This window comes from Eleutherodactylus coqui, chromosome 7, assembly GCF_035609145.1.
Source record: "Eleutherodactylus coqui strain aEleCoq1 chromosome 7, aEleCoq1.hap1, whole genome shotgun sequence".
In the NCBI taxonomy this organism is placed as follows: domain Eukaryota; kingdom Metazoa; phylum Chordata; class Amphibia; order Anura; family Eleutherodactylidae; genus Eleutherodactylus; species Eleutherodactylus coqui.
The window spans coordinates 220094207-220117101 of NC_089843.1; the positions used below are offsets into that span (position 1 = coordinate 220094207).

At 49.2% G+C, this 22895-nt stretch overlaps 1 protein-coding gene across 3 annotated transcripts in view; it reads left to right on the forward strand.

Annotated features, from left to right (window-relative positions):
* Positions 1-2375: 2375 nt before the first annotated feature.
* Positions 2376-22895, forward strand: part of ZBTB7A (zinc finger and BTB domain containing 7A) — a 60218-nt gene continuing 39698 nt past the window's right edge. The window contains exons 1-2 of one of the 3 annotated variants that reach the window (XM_066574424.1): positions 2376-2443; positions 17525-18651. In XM_066574424.1, coding sequence (XP_066430521.1) covers positions 17537-18651 — 1115 coding nt within the window. In that variant the 5' untranslated portion in view covers positions 2376-2443; positions 17525-17536. Of the gene's footprint in view, positions 2444-3065; positions 3130-10164; positions 10204-17524; positions 18652-22895 lie in introns of those variants that run through there. The other 2 variants (XM_066574425.1, XM_066574427.1) reach the window with 2 other exon arrangements.

A 22895-nucleotide genomic window follows, 5' to 3' on the forward strand; every position in this document is an offset into this window, starting at 1 on the left:
ATCTGGCTGTAATCCGCACTGTAAACCCCCATGTGATTTGGCTGTATTCCGCCTGTGATCCTCCATCTGATCAGGCTGTATTCCGCCTGTGATCCACAACAGGATATGGCTGTAGTCCGGATATAATACCCCATGTGATCTGGCTATAATCAGCACTGTGATCCCCCATGTGATCTGGCTGTACTCCACATGTGATCCCCCATGTGATCTGGCTGTACTCCACCTGTGATCCCCCATGTGATCTGGCTGTACTCCACCTGTGATCCCCCATGTGATCTGGCTGTACTCCACCTGTGATCCCCCATGTGATCTGGCTGTACTCCACTTGTGATCCCCCATGTGATCTGGCTGTATTCCGCCTGCGATCAGTGCTATGATCCCCCATGTGATCTGGCTGTACTCCACCTGTGATCCCCCATGTGATCTGGCTGTACTCTACTTGTGATCCCCCATGTGATCTGGCTGTGATGCCCCATGTGATCTGGCTGTATTCCGCCTGCGATCTGGCTGTACTCCACTTGTGATCTGGCTGTACTCCACTTGTGATCCCCCATGTGATCTGGCTGTACTCCACTTGTGATCCCCCATGTGATCTGGCTGTACTCCACTTGTGATCCCCCATGTGATCTGGCTGTACTCCACCTGTGATCCCCCATGTGATCTGGCTGTATTCCGCCTGCGATCAGTGCTATGATCCCCCATGTGATCTGGCTGTACTCCACCTGTGATCCCCCATGTGATCTGGCTGTATTCCACCTGCGATCAGTGCTATGATCCCCCATGTGATCTGGCTGTACTCCACTTGTGATCCCCCATGTGATCTGGCTGTACTCCACTTGTGATCCCCCATGTGATCTGGCTGTACTCCACTTGTGATCCCCCATGTGATCTGGCTGTATTCCGCCTGCGATCAGTGCTATGATCCCCCATGTGATCTGGCTGTACTCCACTTGTGATCTGGCTATGATCCCCCATGTGATCAGGCTGTATTCCGCCTGCGATCAGTGCTATGATCCCCCCATGTGATCTGGCTGTACTCCACCTGTGATCCCCCACGTGATCTGGCTGTATTCCGCCTGCGATCAGTGCTATGATCCCCCATGTGATCTGGCTGTATTCCGCCTGCGATCAGTGCTATGATCCCCCATGTGATCTGGCTGTATTCCGCCTGTGATCCCCCATGTGATCTGGCTGTATTCCGCCTGCGATCAGTGCTATGATCCCCCATGTGATCTGGCTGTACTCCACTTGTGATCCCCCATGTGATCTGGCTGTACTCCACCTGTGATCCCCCATGTGATCTGGCTGTACTCCACCTGTGATCCCCCATGTGATCTGGCTGTACTCCACTTGTGATCCCCCATGTGATCTGGCTGTATTCCGCCTGCGATCAGTGCTATGATCCCCCATGTGATCTGGCTGTACTCCACCTGTGATCCCCCATGTGATCTGGCTGTACTCTACTTGTGATCCCCCATGTGATCTGGCTGTGATGCCCCATGTGATCTGGCTGTATTCCGCCTGCGATCTGGCTGTACTCCACTTGTGATCTGGCTGTACTCCACTTGTGATCCCCCATGTGATCTGGCTGTACTCCACTTGTGATCCCCCATGTGATCTGGCTGTACTCCACTTGTGATCCCCCATGTGATCTGGCTGTACTCCACCTGTGATCCCCCATGTGATCTGGCTGTATTCCGCCTGCGATCAGTGCTATGATCCCCCATGTGATCTGGCTGTACTCCACCTGTGATCCCCCATGTGATCTGGCTGTATTCCACCTGCGATCAGTGCTATGATCCCCCATGTGATCTGGCTGTACTCCACTTGTGATCCCCCATGTGATCTGGCTGTACTCCACTTGTGATCCCCCATGTGATCTGGCTGTACTCCACTTGTGATCCCCCATGTGATCTGGCTGTATTCCGCCTGCGATCAGTGCTATGATCCCCCATGTGATCTGGCTGTACTCCACTTGTGATCTGGCTATGATCCCCCATGTGATCTGGCTGTATTCCGCCTGCGATCAGTGCTATGATCCCCCCATGTGATCTGGCTGTACTCCACCTGTGATCCCCCACGTGATCTGGCTGTATTCCGCCTGCGATCAGTGCTATGATCCCCCATGTGATCTGGCTGTATTCCGCCTGCGATCAGTGCTATGATCCCCCATGTGATCTGGCTGTATTCCGCCTGTGATCCCCCATGTGATCTGGCTGTATTCCGCCTGCGATCAGTGCTATGATCCCCCATGTGATCTGGCTGTATTCCGCCTGTGATCCACTATGTGATCCGCCAGTGACAGCAGCTCTCAGCTGGCAGCATGTGCTTCTCCTTTAAGAGAAGGGAGTACCCCGGCGCGTCCTCACAGAAACCAGGAAGGGAGCAGCCGAGCGGTGGAGCTCCACGCACAGCGCCGCACACATCTACCTCCCAGCAGCAGGTAGGCGCGCCGCCCACAGCTCGGGACCGGGCCGCTCTCGGGTGGTGGCAGCAGCCGCTGTGGGAGGTGACGAGGCAGGAACCCGCCGCCGCAGCCCTACTTCCGCCCGCCGTCCTGCCGCTGACACAACTCGAGCGCACATGACTTCAGCGCTCGGCCGAGGCGATGGCGCAGGCAGAGAGATAGTGAGCCCGTCGTTAGTGCGCGAGAAGGCCAATACGCGTCCGAGCCGGCCACTGTAGGGACGGCTGCTGAATCTCTGGGACTTGTAGTCCCCGCAGTGATGCAGCGCTGCCGATGGCAGGGCCCTGCTGGACTGCATATCCCAAGGTGCAGCGCAAGTGACAGCCGACCAATGGCAGGCGTGGTAGACGACGGGTGGGCGGGCAGGGGGCGGAGCTCCAGGACACTTCCTGTTTCTTATGCGTTAACCCTTCCTCCCCCGGCAGACACCTGCTAATGTGCAGTCAGCGGCCGCTCATGGGGAGAGTGTGAGGCTGGTGGCGGCACCGTCCGCCTCTAACTGCCGCCTGGCTGTGAGGCCACACCCCCCGCTGGCGGCAGCGGCATGCGTTGCAGAGCTGACAGGCCCCACCCCAGGGAACAGGAGGGAGGGGGGTGGCGGGGCGCCAGGCGGACGGTGCCGTGTGTCCGAGAGCCGCTGTACAGGGAGCCGGGACTGACAGGTGGGAGGCTGAGGGCAGCGGGGGCCACAGGGGGCGCCAGGCACTTGCTGAAAGTAAAAAAAGCGATAAAACTCCGGCTGCCCCTCCAGGTAGAGGAACCGGGGGAGGGGCGGCCGCTAGAGGGAGAGCTGGCAGCCAGGTAGAGAGGAATGCCCACCTGTATAACCGCCCATGATAGCCACATGTTTAACCACCTACGATGCCCACCTGAATCACGCATGATGCCCATGTGTTTAAGCACCCATGGTGCCTGCCTGTACAACCGTCCATGATGCCCACTTGTATAACCGCACACGATGCCCACCTGCATGATTCTCGTGTTTATAACCAACCATGATGCCCATTTGTATAACCACCCATGATGCCCACCTGTATAAACACGCATGATGCCCACGTGTTTAACCACAAATGATGCCCACCTGTATAACCACCCACGATGCCCACCTGTATAACCACCCACGATGCCCACCTGTATAACCGCCCATAATGCCCACCTGTATAACCCCCTACAATGTCCACCTGTATAACCACCCACGATGCCCATATGTATAACGGCACGATTCTCACGTGTATTACAAACCACCTGTATAACCACTCACGATGCCCACCTGTATAACCACCCACGATGCCCGTCTGTATAACCACCCATGATACCCACGTGTATAACTACCTATGATGCCCACCTGTATAAACACGCATGATGCCCATGTGTTTAACCACAATTGATGCCATCTGTATAACCACCCACGATACCCACCTGTTTAACCACCCATAATGCCCACCCGTATAACTGTCCACGATGCCCACCTGTATATTTACCCATCATACCCACTTGTATAAGTCTACACGATGCCCACCTGTATAGCCACCCATGATGTCCATCTGTATAACTGCCTATGATGCCTAACTGTATAACGGTCCACGATGGCCACCTGTATAACCACCCATTATGCCTACCTGTGTAAGTGTACACGATGCCTACCTGTATAACCACCCATGATGCCCACCTGTATAACCACCCACGATGCCCATGTGTATAACCGCAGGATTCTCACATGTGTAACCACCCACAATGCCTACCTCTATAACCGCCCGCGATGCCCACCTGTATACCCACCAACAATACCCACCTGTAAACCCACCCATGATGCCTATGTGTATAACTGCCCATAATGCCTACGTGTATAACTGCCCATAATGCCTACGTGTATAACTGCCCATAATGCCTACGTGTATAACTGCCCATAATGCCTACGTGTATAACTGCCCATGATGCCTACGTGTATAACTGCCCATGATGCCCACCTGTATAACTGCCCATGATGCCCACCTGTATAACCACCCATGATGTCCGCCTGTATAACTGCCTATGATGCCTTACTGTATATTGGTCCACGATGCCCACCTGTATAACCACCCATTATGCCTACCTGTATAATCACCCATCATGCCCACCTGTATAAGTGTACACGATGCCCATCTGTATAGCCACCCACGATGCCCATGTGTATAACCGCATGGTGCCCACATGTATAACCACCCATGATGCCCATCTTTATAACTGTCCACGATGCCCACCTGTGTAACCATCCACGATGCCCACCTGTATAATCACCCATCATGCCCACCTGTATAAATCTACATGATGCCCACCTTTATAACCACCCATGATGCCCATATGTATAACTGAACGATTCTCACGTGTATAACCACCCATGATGCCCATGTATATAACCACCCATGATGCCTACCTGTATAACTGCCTGTGATGCCCACCTGTATAACTGTCAACGATGCTCACTTGTATAACCATCCATGATGCCCACCTTTGTAATAACCTAGGATGCCCTCCTGTGTAAGTCTACACAACGCCCAACTGTATACCCACCCATGTTAATAATAATAATAATCCTTATTTGTATAGCGCCAACATATCCCGCAGCGCTTACACAGACAGGGGATACAGACAGACAAAAAGTATAAACATTACAGAACCACGGTTACATAGTAATCAGCTGATGGAGACAATAGGGGTGCGGGTCCTGCTCCAACGAGCTTACATACTACAAGTAATGGGGGGATACAGAAGGTAAAGGGCTGGAGATGTGCACGGTATGGCGGGGTGGAGATGTGCACGGTATGGCGGGGTGGAGATGGGCACAGTATGGCGGGGTGGAGATGGGCACAGTATGGCGGGATGGAGATGTGCACGGTATGGCGAGGTGGAGATGTGCACGGTATGGCGAGGTGGAGATGTGCACGGTATGGCGGGGTGGAGATGTGCACGGTATGGCGGGGTGGAGATGTGCACGGTATGGCGGGGTGGAGATGTGCACGGTATGGCGGGGTGGAGATGTGCACGGTATGGCGGGGTGGAGATGTGCACGGTATGGCGAGGTGGAGAGTGAGCGATGTTATACACATAGACAATGGTCAGACATTTAGCCGTGTGACGGCAGAATTGGTATGACTGCAGGGGTGGTTTATGATGGCTAGCAGGGATTGCAGTCAGTAGGTCAGGGAGCATGTTATCAGGGGGGTACAGAGGGGTTTGTTTAGGGAATGCGGTATGCCTCCCTGAAGAGGTGCGTTTTTAGAGCACGCCTGAAATTTTGTGAGTCCTGGATTGCCCGGATAGCTTTGGTAGTGCGTTCCAGAGGACCGGTGCAGCTCTGGAGAAGTCCTGGAGGTGGGAATGAGAGGTTCGAATTAAAGGGGCGCTCAGTATGATTTTGTTAGCGGACCAAAGAGCCCGGGCTGGTTGATGGATTGAGATGAGGGATACAATATAGGGGGGCGCTGCACTGTGGATGAGGGATACAAAGTAGGGCGGCGCTGTGGATGAGGGATACAAAGTAGGGCGGCGCTGTGCTGTGGATGAGAGATACAATGTAGGGCGGCGCTGTGGATGAGGGATACAAAGTAGGGCGGCGCTGTGGATGAGGGATACAATGTAGGGCGGCGCTGTGGATGACGTATACAATGTAGGGCGGCGCTGTGGATAAGGCATACAATGTAGGGCGGCGCTGTGGATGAGGGATACAATGTAGGGCGGCGCTGTGGATGAGGGATACAATGTAGGGCGGCGCTGTGGATGAGGGATACAATGTAGGGCGGCGCTGTGGATGAGGGATACAATGTAGGGCGGCGCTGTGGATGAGGGATACAATGAGGGCGGTGCTGTGGATAAGGGATACAATGTAGGGTGCGCTGTGGATAAGGGATAAAATGTAGGGCCGCGCTGTGGATGAGGGATACAATGTAGGGCAACGCGGCGCTGTGGATGAGGGATACAATGTAGGGCGGTGTGGTGCTGTGGATAAGGGATACAATGTAGGACGGCGCAGCTCTGTGGATGAGGGATACAATGTAGGGCGGTGTGGTGCTGTGGATAAGGGATACAATGTAGGGCGGCGCTGTGGATGAGGTATACAATGTAGGGTGGCGCTGTGGATGAGGGATACAATGTAGGGCGGCGCTGTGGATAAGGGATACAATGTAGGGCGGTGCTGTGGATAAGGGATACAATGTAGGGCGGTGCTGTGGATAAGGGATACAATGTAGGGCGGTGCTGTGGATAAGGCATACAATGTAGGGCGGCCCTGTGGATGACGTATACAATGTAGGGCGGCGCTGTGGATGAGGGATACAATGTAGCGCAGTGCTGTGGATGAGGGATACAATGTAGGGCGGCGCTGTGGATGAGGGATACAATGTAGGGTGCGCTGTGGATAAGGGATACAATGTAGGGTGCGCTGTGGATAAGGGATAAAATGTAGGGCGGCGCTGTGGATGAGGGATACAATGTAGGGCAACGCGGCGCTGTGGATGAGGGATACAATGTAGTGCGGTGTGGTGCTGTGGATAAGGGATACAATGTAGGACGGCGCAGCTCTGTGGATGAGGGATACAATGTAGGGCGGTGTGGTGCTGTGGATAAGGGATACAATGTAGGGCGGCGCTGTGGATGAGGGATACAATGTAGGGCGGCGCTGTGGATGAGGGATACAATGTAGGGCGGCGCTGTGGATAAGGGATACAATGTAGGGCGGCGCTGTGGATAAGGGATACAATGTAGGGCGGTGCTGTGGATAAGGGATACAATGTAGGGCGGTGCTGTGGATAAGGGATACAATGTAGGGCGGCGTGGTGTTGTGGATGAGGCATACAATGTAGGGTGCGCTGTGGATAAGGCATACAATGTAGGGTGCGCTGTGGATAAGGCATACAATGTAGGGTGCGCTGTGGATAAGGGATACAATGTAGGGCGGCGCTGTGGATGACGTATACAATGTAGGGCGGCGCTGTGGATGACGTATACAATGTAGGGCGGCGCTGTGGATGAGGGATACAATGTAGGGCGGCGCTGTGGATGAGGGATACAATGTAGGGCGGTGCTGTGGATGAGGGATGCAATGTAGGGCGGCGCTGTGAATGAGGGATACAATGTAGGGCGGCGCTGTGGATAAGGGAAACAATGTAGGGCGGCACTGTGGATGAGGGATACAATGTAGGGCGGTGCTGTGGATAAGGGATACAATGTAGGGCGGCGCTGCGCTGTGGATAAGCGATACAATGTAGGGTGACGCGGCGCTGTGGATGAGGGATACAATGTAGGGCGGCGCTGTGGATGAGGGATACAATGTAGGGCGGCGCTGTGAATGAGGGATACAATGTAGGGCGGCGCTGTGGATGAGGGATACAATGTAGGGCGGCGCTGTGGATGAGGGATACAATGTAGGGTGGCGCGGTGCTGTGAATGAGGGATACAATGTAGGGCGGCGCTGTGAATGAGGGATACAATGTAGGGCGGCGCTGTGAATGAGGGATACAATGTAGGGCGGCGCTGTGGATGAGGGATACAATGTAGGGCGGCGCTGTGGATGAGGGATACAATGTAGGGCGGCGCTGTGGATGAGGGATACAATGTAGGGCGGTGCAGCTGACATGTTCGGGCCAGAGATTGGATGTAGGTGGTAAAGGGGAGATCGGCACCGAATATGACCCCAAGGCAGCGGGCGTGCTGTCTGGTAGTTATGGTGGCGCCACACACTGAGATGGAGATGTCAGGAGGAGGTCGGTTAGTGGAGGGCAGACGCAGCAGTAGGTCAGTTTTTGAGAGGTTTAGTTTTAGGTAGAGAGAGGACCTGGTGTTAGAGACAGCGGACAGACAGCTGGTGATGCTTTGGAGGAAAGGTGCAGAGATGTCACGGGTGATGCCCACCTGTATAACCACCCATGATGCCCATGTGTATAACCGCATGGTGCCAATGTGTATAACCGCATGATGCCCACTTGTATAACCACTGACTATGCCTCCCTGTATAATCACCCATGATGCCCACCTGTTTAACCACCCATGATACCCACCTGTATAACCACCCATGATGCCCATTTGTATAACCGCACGATGGCCACCTGTATAACCACCCATTATGCCTACCTGTATAATCACCCATCATGCCCACCTGTATAACCACCAATGATGCCCATGTGTATAACCCCACGATGCCCACCTGTATAACCACCCATTATACCTACCTGTATAATTACGCATCATGCCCACCTGTATAAGTGTACACAAAGCCCATCTGTATAGCCACACACGATGCCCATGTGTATAACCGCACGGTGTCCACCTGTATAACCACCCATGATGCCCATGTGTGTAACTGCACAATGCTCACCTGTATAAACAGCGATGATGCCCATGTATATAACCGCACGATGCCCAGCTGTTTACCTGCACTTGATGCCCACTTGTATAACCATCCATTATGCTCACCTATATAAGTGTACACGATGCCCACCTGTATAACCACCCACGTTGCCCATGTGTATAACCGCACGGTGCCCAAATGTATAAACACCCATTATGTCTGTGTATAACCACAGGATGCCCACCTGTATAACCACCCATGATGCCCACCTGTATAACCGTCCACAATACCCACCTGTATAACCACCCATTATGCCTACCTGAATAATCACCCATCATGCCTACCTGTATAAGTGTACACGATGCCCATGTGTATAACCGCACAGTGCCACTATGAAAAAACCACCTACGATGCCCACTTGTATAACCATCCATGATTCCTATGTATATAACTGCACAATGCCCACCTGTATAACCACTCATTGTGCCTACCTGTGTAACCACTCATTATACCCACCTGTATAAGTGTACACGATGCCCACCTGTATAACCACTCATTGTGCCTACCTGTGAAACCACTCATTATACCCACCCCACCTGTATAAGTGTACACCATGTGTATTACTGCACGGTGCTCACCTGTATAACCACCCATGATGCCCACCTGTATAACCATCCATAATGCCCACGTGTATAACTGTACAATGCCCACGTGTATAACCGCACAATGCCCACCTGTGTAACATCCCATGATGCCCACCTGTGTAACATCCCATGATGCCCACCTGTGTAACTGCCCATGATGCCACATACAAAATCGTATATGCTGCTCATGAATATAACCGCATACGATGCCCACTCACTTTTCAGGTATCTTCTCACACCCCTTCTGGGAGAGATGATGCCCCCCTAACCGACTCAGCCCCTAGGTGTCTCCACACACTTATTGGGTGATCCCCTTGAGGAGAGACGACACCCCTCTTGACTCACATCACAGGCCTCTCACCAGCCGAGCCAGAAACCTACTGCACACTGATGAGGGGCAAACACCTCGAAACAGCTGTCTGTGTATGGCTTCTGGCTTGGCTTCCTATTCCCAATCATTGCTCTACAGACTTGTTAAAAAGTCGAACATTGATTTTCAGGTATAGGGGGCGCTGCAGAGGCATTGTGCGATCTTCCTTATTTGCATATTTTGATGAGAAGGAGAAATGTTCCTACAACACTTTCCTATTGCAACCATTTCGCATGTTTTGGGGATTTCCACTTTGCTACTGAGACAAATGTCAGAATAAGACCAGCCTTATTGGAAGTACCATGTCCTTTGAGGAAAGGCTAAGGCCGCCCGCACACAGGCGGGTCGGATTCCGGAGGTGGAATACCACAGCGGAATCTGGCAGCAGTGGCGTCCCAGGGTACCTGCTTTCATTTTCTTCTTTCTACATTGCAAATATATATATATATTAAACTCCTGCGTTTCCTGTGGAATCCGTGTCTCGTCCGCAAGTCAGACGGCTTCTATTGACTTCAATGGAAGCCGTCCATGCGGAATCTGCAGGAAAATGGAGCGAGCTGCGAGTGGAAACCGCAAATGAAGAATCACTTTGGCATTGTATGTTATGGGCGGTGTTTGCTGCAGAATCCGGAGACAGACGCCCGTTCCAGATTCCGCAATTCAAATCCGCCCGTGTGCACTTACCCTAAAGGATCTGGGAATGTTTAGCAGAAGAGAAGGCTGAGAAGAGACTTAATAGCTGTCTACAAATATCTGAAGGGCTGTCACAGTGCAGAGGGATCAGCCCTATTCTCATCTGCACAAGGAAAGACTAGAAGCAATGGGATGAAACTGACAGGGAGGAGACACAGATTAGATATTAGACAGTGAGGGGGATCAATGAGTGGAACAGGTTACCACAGGAGGTGGGGAGTTCTCCTTCAATGGAAGTCTTCAGAGGCTGGACGGACATCTATCTGGGATGATTTAGTGATCCTGCACTGACCAGGGGGTCGGACCCGATGACCCTGGAGGTCCCTTCCAACTCTTCTATGAAGTAGATGAAACACATTAGGAAGTAATAAATGCACAGTGTAGGACATGGGGGTAACATCTCTCCTGCCATTCTACCAAATCCTGGGATTAAAAAATATGCTTCCAATCATCCCATGAACCTATGTGGATGCCCGCCATCTCTGGCTTTTACATGAAGGGAGCTGCACCACCTGACCCCCTGCACTAGAGTGGGTGGCACCACCAGATCTCTGCACAACCATGTAGACTCGTGTGGCGCAGAGTGTTAAGGCAGCAGTATGAAGTCCTAAGCTCTCGCTTACGACCTGAAGGTTGCAGGTTTAATCCCTGCATTGGTTCAGGTAGCCGGCTCAAGGTTGACTCAGCCTTCATCCTTCCGAGGTCGGTGAAATAAAGTGGGGGTAATAAATAAAATTCTAGTGGAATGAGTTGGCGCTATACAAATACCAAGTGCCCGTCTTTCAATAATTACACAAGCTTCTGGTTGGAGCGGTATTACTGTCAGAGAAGAGTAAACAGAAGGAAGCGAAGCAGGGCCAACAATGGTATTGGGTACTTAAAGGCTCTGTCCACCTTCTAAACACTTTTATTGTCCTCCTACATCTACAAGCTGTGCCGCCGGTCTGAACACTTTCCCATTGAACCATTTCTTGTTTCAGAGCTCTAGCATCTTTAAAGGGGTTGTCCCGCGGCAGCAAGTGGGTCTATACACTTCTGTATGGCCATATTAATGCACTTTGTAATGTACATCGTGCATTAATTATGAGCCATACAGAAGTTATAAGAAGTTTTTCACTTACCTGTTCCGTTGCTGGCGTCCTCGTCTCCATGGTTGCCGTCTAATTTTCGCCGTCTAATGGCTAAATTAGACGCGCTTGCGCAGTCCGGGTCTTCTCCTTTTCTCAATGGGGCTCCGTGTAGCTCCGCCCCGTCACGTGCCGATTCCAGCCAATCAGGAGGCTGGAATCGGCAATGGACCGCACAGAAGCCCTGCGGTCCACCGAGGGAGAAGATGCCGGCGGCCATCTTCAGCAGGTAAGTAAGAAGTCACCGGAGCGCGGGGATTCAGGTAAGCGCTGTCTGGTGTTCTTTTTTTAACCCCTGCATCGGGATCGGGGTTGTCTCGCACCGAACGGGGGGGGAGGGGGGTTGAAAAGAAAAAAAAAACCCGTTTAGGCGCGGGACAACCCCTTTAATTTTTCCGCTGCCGTTGCTGTCTGAAGCTTTTCTTGCAGGACGTTCTCCTATTAGAGGTATCATTTAATCACCAAATCATGTAGTGTGAACTTTGTAAGAGGTTTTTGGGGAAAGGAATGCGGAAAAAAAGCCATGCTGTTTTTATGACATTCACGGTGCAGTAAGAATGACCTCCTCACCTTATTTGTGGGTCGCTGTGATTAGACCGATTTACCAGATGTATCTCTTTTTTTTGTTTCTTTGTTTTATGACTTTTAAAAATAAACTTTTTGAAAAAATGAAAAAAAATTGCTTTGCGTGAATATATTCTGAGCCCCGTAACGGTTTTCTGATGCTATTGTGAGGGTTTGGTTTTTGCAAGGCAAGCTGTAGTCGTTTTTAGAGTTACCATACATAAGACTTTTTGATAATTTTTTTAATTCATTTTTTTAGGGAAGCACTGTGACCAAAAAATAGCATTCCTGGCATTGGATTTTGTTTCGCAGCCTTCACTCTGTAGGATAAGTTATGGGATGTTCTATAGGGGTTTACTAGGCAGTTTTGGGGATAGTTGTCAATATCTGATCAGCTGGGTTCTGCTGTTTAGGACCCTGACCCACCGATCAGATGCTCATCCACCCGCTGTCACCAGCAAAAAAAACCCTAGGTGTGGAGCGGAAGCGGATTGCTCCGACTCTTGGTAGTGGTCGATGTTGGTGATCAGCCTCCGCTCCATACCCCGTGTCTTGTGGCACTGACAGCAGGCATCCCGGGTCCTGAGCAGCAGAACCCAGCCAATTCGCTATTGATGATCTTTCCTGAGGATAGGTAATCAATAAAAATTGCCTGGAAACCTCATTTTAATAGTCCAGACTATAATGGATGTAGCGTTACCAGTTATGGTTATTTTTATTATTTATATTTTTATGGCAAAGGGGCTTTTTAAAATTTTTATTATTTTACTGTATGTTTTTTTTTACTTTTTTTTTTAGTCTGACAAGGGGAGTTAACCATGCGATGACTTGTAAAATACACTGTAATACTTCAGTATTGCAGTGTGTTGTGCCTGCAGCAGGTCTTAAAGAAAATCTGTCATGTCCTCTGATCAACAGGGCCGGTTGCATAGCTTTGTAGCCGCAGGCTCCTCTACTTTCCCACTGCACCGACTTCTGCTGGTTACACCTTCCTGCTTGTAAATCAGTCACGTGCGCCGTCTCCTCCACTGATTGTCAACGGATAACATCAGGCTTCCTCTGCCCACTGGTGTCACCCATTGACGATGAGTGGAGGATGTCAGGAGGCCGTTAGATAGAAAGGTCCTATCTTGTTTCTACAACTTTCATGCAGACTTTGCTTCTGTATAGTAACTGACAGCATGAAGATCCGGCAGAGTAATGCACATACTACTGCCTTGTGTTCTCTGCATTGTGCTGGCATACATCTGGTAGGAAGTAGATAGAAGAACACATGGCTGTAGGACCAGACTACACAGAGTTTGCTGTCTGTTACCATGGAGAAGCATAATCTGCACAGGAGCTGTAGAAACAAAACGGTAATTAACACTTATTGCAAAGTTAGTAAAGAGAATTAAATAATGTGGTTGTGAAGGTGGATGTATCCACTAATAAATTAGTATATTGTTTCACTGTTTTTGTCTGATATATTCTCTTCTGCTTTTAGAGATTAGTTCAAGACGGCGGTAGATAATTAATTCAATTAATCGTCGTTTTGTGAGGCACAATTCTAACTTTTGACAAAATAGTGAAATTGAGATTAGCCCCGCCCCCTGTGGGTGCGACTCACAGAAAAGGAAGCCAAATACGCATCCCCTGATACGTTGCAGGACAGGCTCGATCACCATGTCCCCTTATACGTTGCAGGACAGGCTCGATCACCATGTCCCCTTATACATTACAGGACAGGCTCGATCACCATGTCCCCTTATACGTTGCAGGACAGGCTCGATCACCATGTCCCCTGATACGTTGCAGGACGGGCTCAATCACCATGTCCCCTGATACGTTGCAGGACAGGCTCAATCACCATGTCCCCTTATACGTTGCAGGACAGGCTCGATCACCATGTCCCCTTATACGTTGCAGGACAGGCTCGATCACCATGTCCCCTTATACGTTGCAGGACAGGCTCGATCACCATGTCCCCTGATACGTTGCAGGACAGGCTCAATCACCATGTCCCCTGATACGTTGCAGGACAGGCTCGATCACCATGTTCCCTTATACGTTGCAGGACAGGCTCGATCACCATGTTCCCTGATACGTTGCAGGACAGGCTCGATCACCATGTTCCCTGATACGTTGCAGGACAGGCTCGATCACCATGTTCCCTTATACGTTGCAGGACAGGCTCGATCACCATGTCCCCTGATACGTTGCAGGACAGGCTCAATCACCATGTCCCCTGATACGTTGCAGGACAGGCTCGATCACCATGTTCCCTTATACGTTGCAGGACAGGCTCGATCACCATGTTCCCTGATACGTTGCAGGACAGGCTCGATCACCATGTTCCCTTATACGTTGCAGGACAGGCTCGATCACCATGTCCCCTGATACGTTGCAGGACAGGCTCAATCACCATGTTCCCTTATACGTTGCAGGACAGGCTCAATCACCATGTCCCCTGATACGTTGCAGGACAGGCTCGATCACCATGTCCCCTGATACATTACAGGACAGGCTCCATCACCATGTCCCCTTATACGCTGCAGGACAGGCTCCATCACCATGTCCCCTGATACATTACAGGACAGGCTTAATCACCATGTCCCCTGATACGTTACAGGACAGGCTCGATCACCATGTCCCCTGATACGTTGCAGGACAGGCTCCATCACCATGTCCCCTGATACGTTGCAGGACGGGCTCCATCACCATGTCCCCTGATACATTACAGGACAGGCTCGATCACCATGTCCCCTGATACATTACAGGACAGGCTCGATCACCATGTCCCCTGATACATTACAGGACAGGCTCGATCACCATGTCCCCTGATACGTTGCAGGACGGGCTCCATCACCATGTCCCCTGATACATTGCAGGACGGGCTCCATCACCATGTCCCCTGATACGTTGCAGGACGGGCTCCATCACCATGTCCCCTGATACATTGCAGGACGGGCTCCATCACCATGTCCCCTGATACGTTGCAGGACGGGCTCCATCACCATGTCCCCTGATACATTGCAGGACGGGCTCCATCACCATGTCCCCTGATACATTGCAGGACGGGCTCCATCACCATGTCCCCTGATACGTTGCAGGACGGGCTCCATCACCATGTCCCCTGATACATTGCAGGACGGGCTCCATCACCATGTCCCCTGATACATTGCAGGACAGGCTCCATCACCATGTCCCCTGATACATTACAGGACGGGCTCCATCACCATGTCCCCTGATACATTACAGGACAGGCTCCATCACCATGTCCCCTGATACATTACAGGACGGGCTCAATCACCATGTCCCCTAATACATTACAGGACAGGCTCAATCACCATGTCCCCTGATACATTACAGGACAGGCTCGATCACCATGTCCCCTGATACATTACAGGACAGGCTCGATCACCATGTCCCCTGATACGTTGCAGGACAGGCTCGATCACCATGTCCCCTGATACATTGCAGGACAGGCTCCATCACCATATCCCCTGATACATTACAGGACAGGCTCAATCACCATGTCCCCTGATACATTACAGGACAGGCTCGATCACCATGTCCCCTGATTTTCAGTGCAGACTAAATAGCAGCCACAATTTAGGCGTCTTTTTTTGTGAGTTATGTCTTTGTACATTTTTTTCTCTCATCCCTGTGATTTTGCCCCCTGTGGATGGCACTAATAGTCAGCTGGGAGGAAATGGGAGCCGGTCTGTGATAACTGGGAGGAGGGCAGTATATAGACAGTGTGATGAGGAGGGGAGAAGACAGTGTATGGAGGCTGAGATATGGTATGCATGTAGTACATAGGGACAGTGATGACTGGGGGTGTGCGTAGTACATGAGGGGCTCGGATGACTGGGGGTGTGCGTATTACATGAGGGGCTCAGATGATTGGGGGTGTGCGTAGTACATGAGGGGCTCAGATGACTGGGGGTGTGTGCGTAGTACATAGGGACAGTGATGACTGGGGGTGTGCGTAGTACATGAGGGGCTCAGATGACTGGGGGTGTGCGTAGTACATGAGGGGCTCAGATGACTGGGGTTGTGCGTAGTACATGAGGGGCTCAGATGACTGGGGGGGTGTGCATAGTACATGAGGGGCTCGGATGACTGGGGGTGTGCGTAGTACATGAGGGGCTCAGATGACTGGGGGGTGTGCGTAGTACATGAGGGGCTCAGATGACTGGGGGGTGTGCGTAGTACATGAGGGGCTCGGATGACTGGGGGTGTGCGTATTACATGAGGGGCTCAGATGATTGGGGGTGTGCGTAGTACATGATGGGCTCGGATGACTGGGGGGGGTGTGCGTAGTACACAGAGACAGTGATGACTGTGGGGTGTGCGTAGTACATAGGGACAGTGATTACTGGGGGGGTGTGCGTAGTACACAGGGACAGTGATGACTGTGGGGTGTGCATAGTACATAGGGACAGTGATTACTGGGGGGGGTGTAGTACATGAGGTGCTCTGATGACTGGGGGGTGTGGAACCCCATCCTTTGTTTTGATAAAGTTCATATCCCATTTTTTACATAAGGGAATAGCATACATCGCAAGTACTATCAGAATTGAAGAGCAGGGTGAAACGACTCGTATTAAGGATGTGATCCCGATAGCCAGAATAGTTTTTAGTAGAATAGTTAGTAGGGTGCTGCCAGCCCAATTACCGTAACCATAAGTCCTCTAACCGGGTACTGGAGTCTACGGATAATCCAACAGCAGACCCGCCAGTTCTTTGTTGTTGTCACTGTGATATTTTATTTTTAATTCAATTACTATATTAGAAATCTTTTTATAATCATCGATCGTATTTCATGACTGTCTTGTATCGGTGTGCGTTATATATTATATCATTGCTCCTAATTATTGGTTTTATTTTTGGCTCCTCCTTTCTTAATTTCCTTTTCTTCCTTCCTTCTACGATCCATTCGTTTTATTGGTACTCTTTCCAGCTATTTCTGAAGAAGGGATTTCCCTGAAACGCGTTGTTTGTGTTGGCCATTAATAAGGAAGAATTTGGGTTGATCCCTTTTGCGTTTATGCCTTTACCAGGGTTGCGCCCGCGGTCCATCATTTTCTCCTCTTTACAATTAGGCAGGATTATGAGAATTGTCCCATTGAATTCTGATAATCCGTATATATTAATTATGGGATTCCCTTATGTACTGTTGTCTTGGTATTTTTAGCTCGGTTAGCAACAAAAAAGAATCGAGATTAAAATCAAAAATTGAGAAGAGATTGAACAAAATCGCTCAGCCTTAGCCCAAATAATGTCTTCTAGTTTCTGGAGTTTTGCTACACATGTTAACATTGTGTATTTCCTCTCTTCATTCCTTTCCAGGGTTGAAGCAGTATGGCATCGTCTACTGTCGATGGCCCAATTGGAATTCCTTTCCCCGACCACGGCAGTGATGTTCTGTGCGCTCTCAATGGGCAACGTCAGCGGGGGGAGTTATGTGACGTACTTCTCCTTTGCCAAGGTCGGGATTTCCCTGCTCATCGCTCGGTCCTTGCCGCCTGCAGCCTCTACTTTCGCCAGCTATTTACCTCAGGTCCAGCCGCCGAAAGACTAACCGTTTATCAGCTGGACTTTGTGACTGCTGAATCCCTTTCTGCTCTTCTGGACTTTGCCTATACAGCCACCTTAACACTGAGTGCAGGGAACGTGGGCGAGATTCTGGATGCCTCGCGATTGTTGGACATTGGTACAGTCCGGAACGTGTGCGCCGACCTCCTAGATGGCCCTTTTTTAGGACAGAAAGAATCAGAACATTTAGGTGACCCACAAAATTTGGCACGAGCACAAGAATATCTGGAGTACTTCCAGAGTAAGGGACAGGAAGGGAGTCCTTGGAACAGTACGTGTCCGTCGGGACAAGACACGGCGCCATCATCTAAATTGGGAGAGGGATATCACCAATCAGTACACAAGAATGGATCAGAAGGGCAGCTTGTAGATGACTGGCAAGGTAAGGATGAGGACCAAATGTATGTCCCTTCACAGAATGGACATTACAGGCTAATGACTGAGGACAATAATCGTGATGAGGGGCCTGAAGCACCGGATGTGGAAGGCTCGCCACTTCTTGGGGGTCTGGCTGGGGGGCCATGTTTAGATGAAATGGACAGTCTGACGGCAAGTGCCCTGTTACAGCACATGATGAGCACATCTCAGAGGGAGGGCGTCGGACAGGAAGATGAGAGCGAAGAAGGAATTATGGATTATTACTTGAAATACTTCCGTAGTGGTCCTCATGAGGAGGAGGAGGAAGAGGATGGTGAAGAAGGGACAGGTGGCTATCCTGGTTGGAGTCAAAAGGTGGAGAAGAAAATGAGGGCTAAAGCCTTTCAGAAATGTCCCATCTGTGAGAAAGTTATTCAGGGAGCAGGAAAGCTGCCTCGGCACATCCGCACTCACACTGGAGAGAAGCCGTACGAGTGCATTATCTGCAAGGTCCGGTTCACCAGGTAATGATCTCTACGCCCCTCGGCATGAAACGTTACTCAGAAGCATGTCTGTGTTTCCTTTGTAACTTATTCTATTACAGTAAGATTATGGACTTCTGGGTGTAAAACGATTGGACACAAATTAGGGAGCAATGTGTTGGTTCAACTGGCCTTCCAAAATGCAGAGCGTTGTATAGCCCTCGCGGCCGCGGCCTACCAAATGGTGCTTTTATGGGGAGGAGCTTGTTTCCAAGAATTTGGAAACCCATTTGGAAGGTAGGGTTCACCTTTACCATTTCATGTCCGTGATAACATCTATAGATGCGCCGTCCGTTCTTTCATGTCACCGATCCCTCCACTGTTTTTGAGGCCGCAGTAAATATTGCAGCACCTAGGTGTTACGTTATCATGAACTGTCCGCTTATTGCAGGTAGCTTTGGGACTTGAACCTGCTGCACGTCTGACGTACTTTGTTGTTGCTCTGTGTGGAAACTGCATGTAAAAACCACAGTCTTTTTTTTTTTTTTTAAAGGGATTCTAGATAAATGTCCTAAAATTGCTTCTTTTAGTAAATTGATAATCATGCATTTACTACACCAGTTCCAAAAAAGTTGGGAATCGCTGTGTAAACGTAAATACATGTAAAGAAAGGAAGAATGTCCTGATTTGGAGATCTCATCTAACCATATTTCATTCACAGCAGATCATATCAGGGGAGGGGAGGCATGCTTCATTCCATAAAAAAAATAACTTCTTTAGAAATTGATGGCAGCAACACATCTCACAAAAGTTGGGACAGGGTAACAAAAGACTGGAAAAGTAAGTGGTATTAATGAAAAATAGCTGGGGAGGGGCCAGTTTTCTATGTCACATGACTGTGCATAAAAGAGCATGTTAGAGAGGCCGAGTCTCTCAGTAGCAAAAATGATCAGAGGTCACCAGTCTGAAAAATTGTGTCTAAAAATTGTGGAACAATTTCAGTAAAATGTTACTCAACGTAAAATAGCAAAGCCCTTCAATATCCTCCCATCTACAGTACATAGGTAGAGGGTTCACACATTGGTGAACCTCCGGCCATCTTTGCTTCTGACAGACTCTGCCTCTACATGCTCTTTCTATACACAGTCATGTGACTGTAGCTACTTACGTTTCCAGTAGATGAGCGAGCTCCCAAATGCTCGGGTCGGCGTTATTCGAGTAACGAGCACCATCGAGTACGCTAATACTCGAATGAGCATCAAGCTCGGCAGAGTATGTGCGCTCAACTCTAGTTTCCAGTCTTTTGTGAGATGTGTTGCTGCCATTAAATCCTAAATTGTACATATTTTACAATGAAATGGAAAAATTACTTGCTTTGAACTTCAGATTTGAGTTCTGTGTTCCAATATGAATAACGTGGTTATTTGAGATCTCCAAATTATTGCATTTTTATTTATTTTTTACATTTTACGCAACATCCCAACTTTTTTTGCATGAACATACCATTGGCTCTTAGCTTAGAGATTTGCTTATCTCCTATGCTGCTGAACGTGCAGAGATCAAAACCTCTAGATCTCCGTGTATTAACCATTGGCAGGAGTGGGAGCTCCTGAGTCACCACCAAGATTCCTCTTAGGGCGCCTGCACACTGGCGTTTTTCTTGCACGTTTTTTTATGCGAAAGTCAGTAGAACTTTCGATGCGTTCTAAACATTAAAAAGTCCTATTGACATTCGTGTTAAAAAAACACTTGAGAAAAACGCCAGTGTGAAGGCGCCCTTAATCTAAACTAACCTCAGTACAAAATAAAAGTTCCTTTTTAACACCGATCTGCCCGTTGAATCTGCTCCTCTTGTTGGTGCAGCATGTTAGAAGTTCAGATCTGTTGTGTTGAATGGTATAAAATATTAATCCTCGTATTAGAGGGGTTCTCCAGAGAGAAAACTATTGGTGAGGTATCCTCAGGATAGGTCATCAATGGTTCATCCTCAGGGGTCTGTCGCTTGGGACCCGACCGATCAGCTGATTGTGCGCCCACTGACAGCGCCGTAAATACATAGGGGGCGGAGCAGAAGTCTCTCCTAAGACCTCTGTGAAGTGGCCAGTGCCTGTAACTGCAAGTGCAGCTCTGGTATCACTGCATCCGTAAAAGTCCGATCGATCAAAGTAACGCATTATTAACCTTACACGGTGAACATCATAAAAAAAAACCAAAACACTTTTTTGGTCACCCTGTCTCCAAGAAAAAATGTTATAAAAAGCGATCAAAAAGTCGTATATATTCCAAAATGGTACCAATAGAAACTACAGGACGTCCCACAACAAATGAGGCCCACACAACTAAGCCGATGGAAAAATTAAAAAGTTATGATAGTCAGAAGATGGCGGCAGAAAATGTATTTAAAAAATTAAATATCTTTAGAAAAAAATAAAAGTACTGCAGCAAAAAAAAAAAATATCAATTTGGAATCGTAGTGATCTTACTGACCCGTAGAATAAAGCTATCAGGTCATTTTTGTTGCAGTTTCAGCGCCGCAGAAACAAGACGCTCCCCTCCCATCCTCAAAGATTACAGAATTCATTAATTTTTTTCCATTTTGCTCCACTTAGAATTATTTTAAAAGTTTTTCAGTACATTATATAGTATCATTGAAAAATACAACTCGTCCCGCAAAAAGCAATCCGCAGACGGCGACGGATAAATAAAAGAGTTAGGATTTTTTAAAAGGGAGGAGTAAAAGCAAAAAATGGGGAAAAAAAGGCCGCGTCCTTAAGGGGTTAAAGGCTGTGGACACCTTTATGCACTTCTGTAGGGAAAAATGCATTTTTACACAAAAGCAATTCTTGTAATTAGTTAAACCTGTGTAACCATCCCTGCCCCGCAGTGTGTAGCTGTGCGCTGCGGCTGTAGCAGGGATTTCCTGCACAATCCATCAGTTAGCCTGATTGACAGGTTCTGCCTGGTGGGGGGGGAGTTCACTGTCCACTGAGGGGCAGGGGAGGAGACGTCCAGGAGGGGCTGCAGATGTCCAGGCAGCCTTTACTATGATCTGAATGATTTGTTATTATGCAGGCGGTCAGCGCTGCCGCCGGCAGGGGCCTGGCTGCTGTCAGTGATGTGAGCCGGATATCCTCCAAGGGAATCATTGATTTTTCCCTCATTGTTCTCTGCCCATAGTCCCCATTCACAGGAAAGACTTATGCTAAAATAATAATCTTTAGTAGAATAATTTAAAAAGAGACAGTAGACTCGGGGCACAACACTAAACAAAGAGTTGGGAAGGATGTTGCAGCCACTCAAGGGTGGTCAAGCCACCAGGTGGCAGCGCCTCCGACCAACCTAGGACAAGACGTCGTTAGCTACAAAAATACTCTTGTTAGATATACTTATTGGAACTAGAACTATGGATGGTGTCACTGTATGGGGATGATGAATCCTCAACCAGAGGATAGGATGATCATACACTCTGTGTTCAGATATTTCAGTCAGACCAAAACTGATGATGGTGTCACGGTCACGTCTCCAGATGTAGCTAACGCAACAAAATACTTAGTAAGGACTTGCGTGTCTTAGTGCAGGAACTACAGAACTTTCTCATTAGGTACACTAGTCTTAGGTTTATTGCATCACACTTTTGGTCTCGGAGTATTGCATCGTACTATAATCTCGACGCGTTTCACCACTTCGTAAATGTGGATCATCAGGAGTGATAGTACTAGATAAGTCGTATAGTTTGCAAAGGTGAATCACTGTGCTCAAGGTGAAGAGCCAAGTGATGTATACCAAAGTTATGAGTCCTAGATGCAATATATGCTCATGCTTGTGCCTATGAACAAAAGGTAAGACGGCTTCTAGAAAAAGATGCAACAAGCCAAAGTCTCCTTTTGGGGGAAACCGATCCAGTATATAAGCTGAGACCAATCTGATTATTTTACTCTCACAGACTTAAGCATTCCATTTATGCCATTGTCAAAAAATAGCTTGGAAGTCTGGAAATCAATGTTAACACTCGTTGGCTAGCACCGAAGGCTATATACGCCTAGAGTCAATCCTCCTAAAGTGCCAAACTGCCCAGTTAGAATCTGTAGGTAAAAGCTGGTCTCTTTAAAGGCCCAATCACCCCAGTCAAAAGGTCTAGAGGAGCGAGGTGTACAGCATAGATCGTTTCCCTAAGCATAATAGCAGGCTTTAGTATGTCAAAATAACAAAGAGAGGTCCCATCGCCTTGATGGTAGGCAAGGGAGACGTGAACGTGACACTATCATCAGTTTCGGTCTGACTGAACT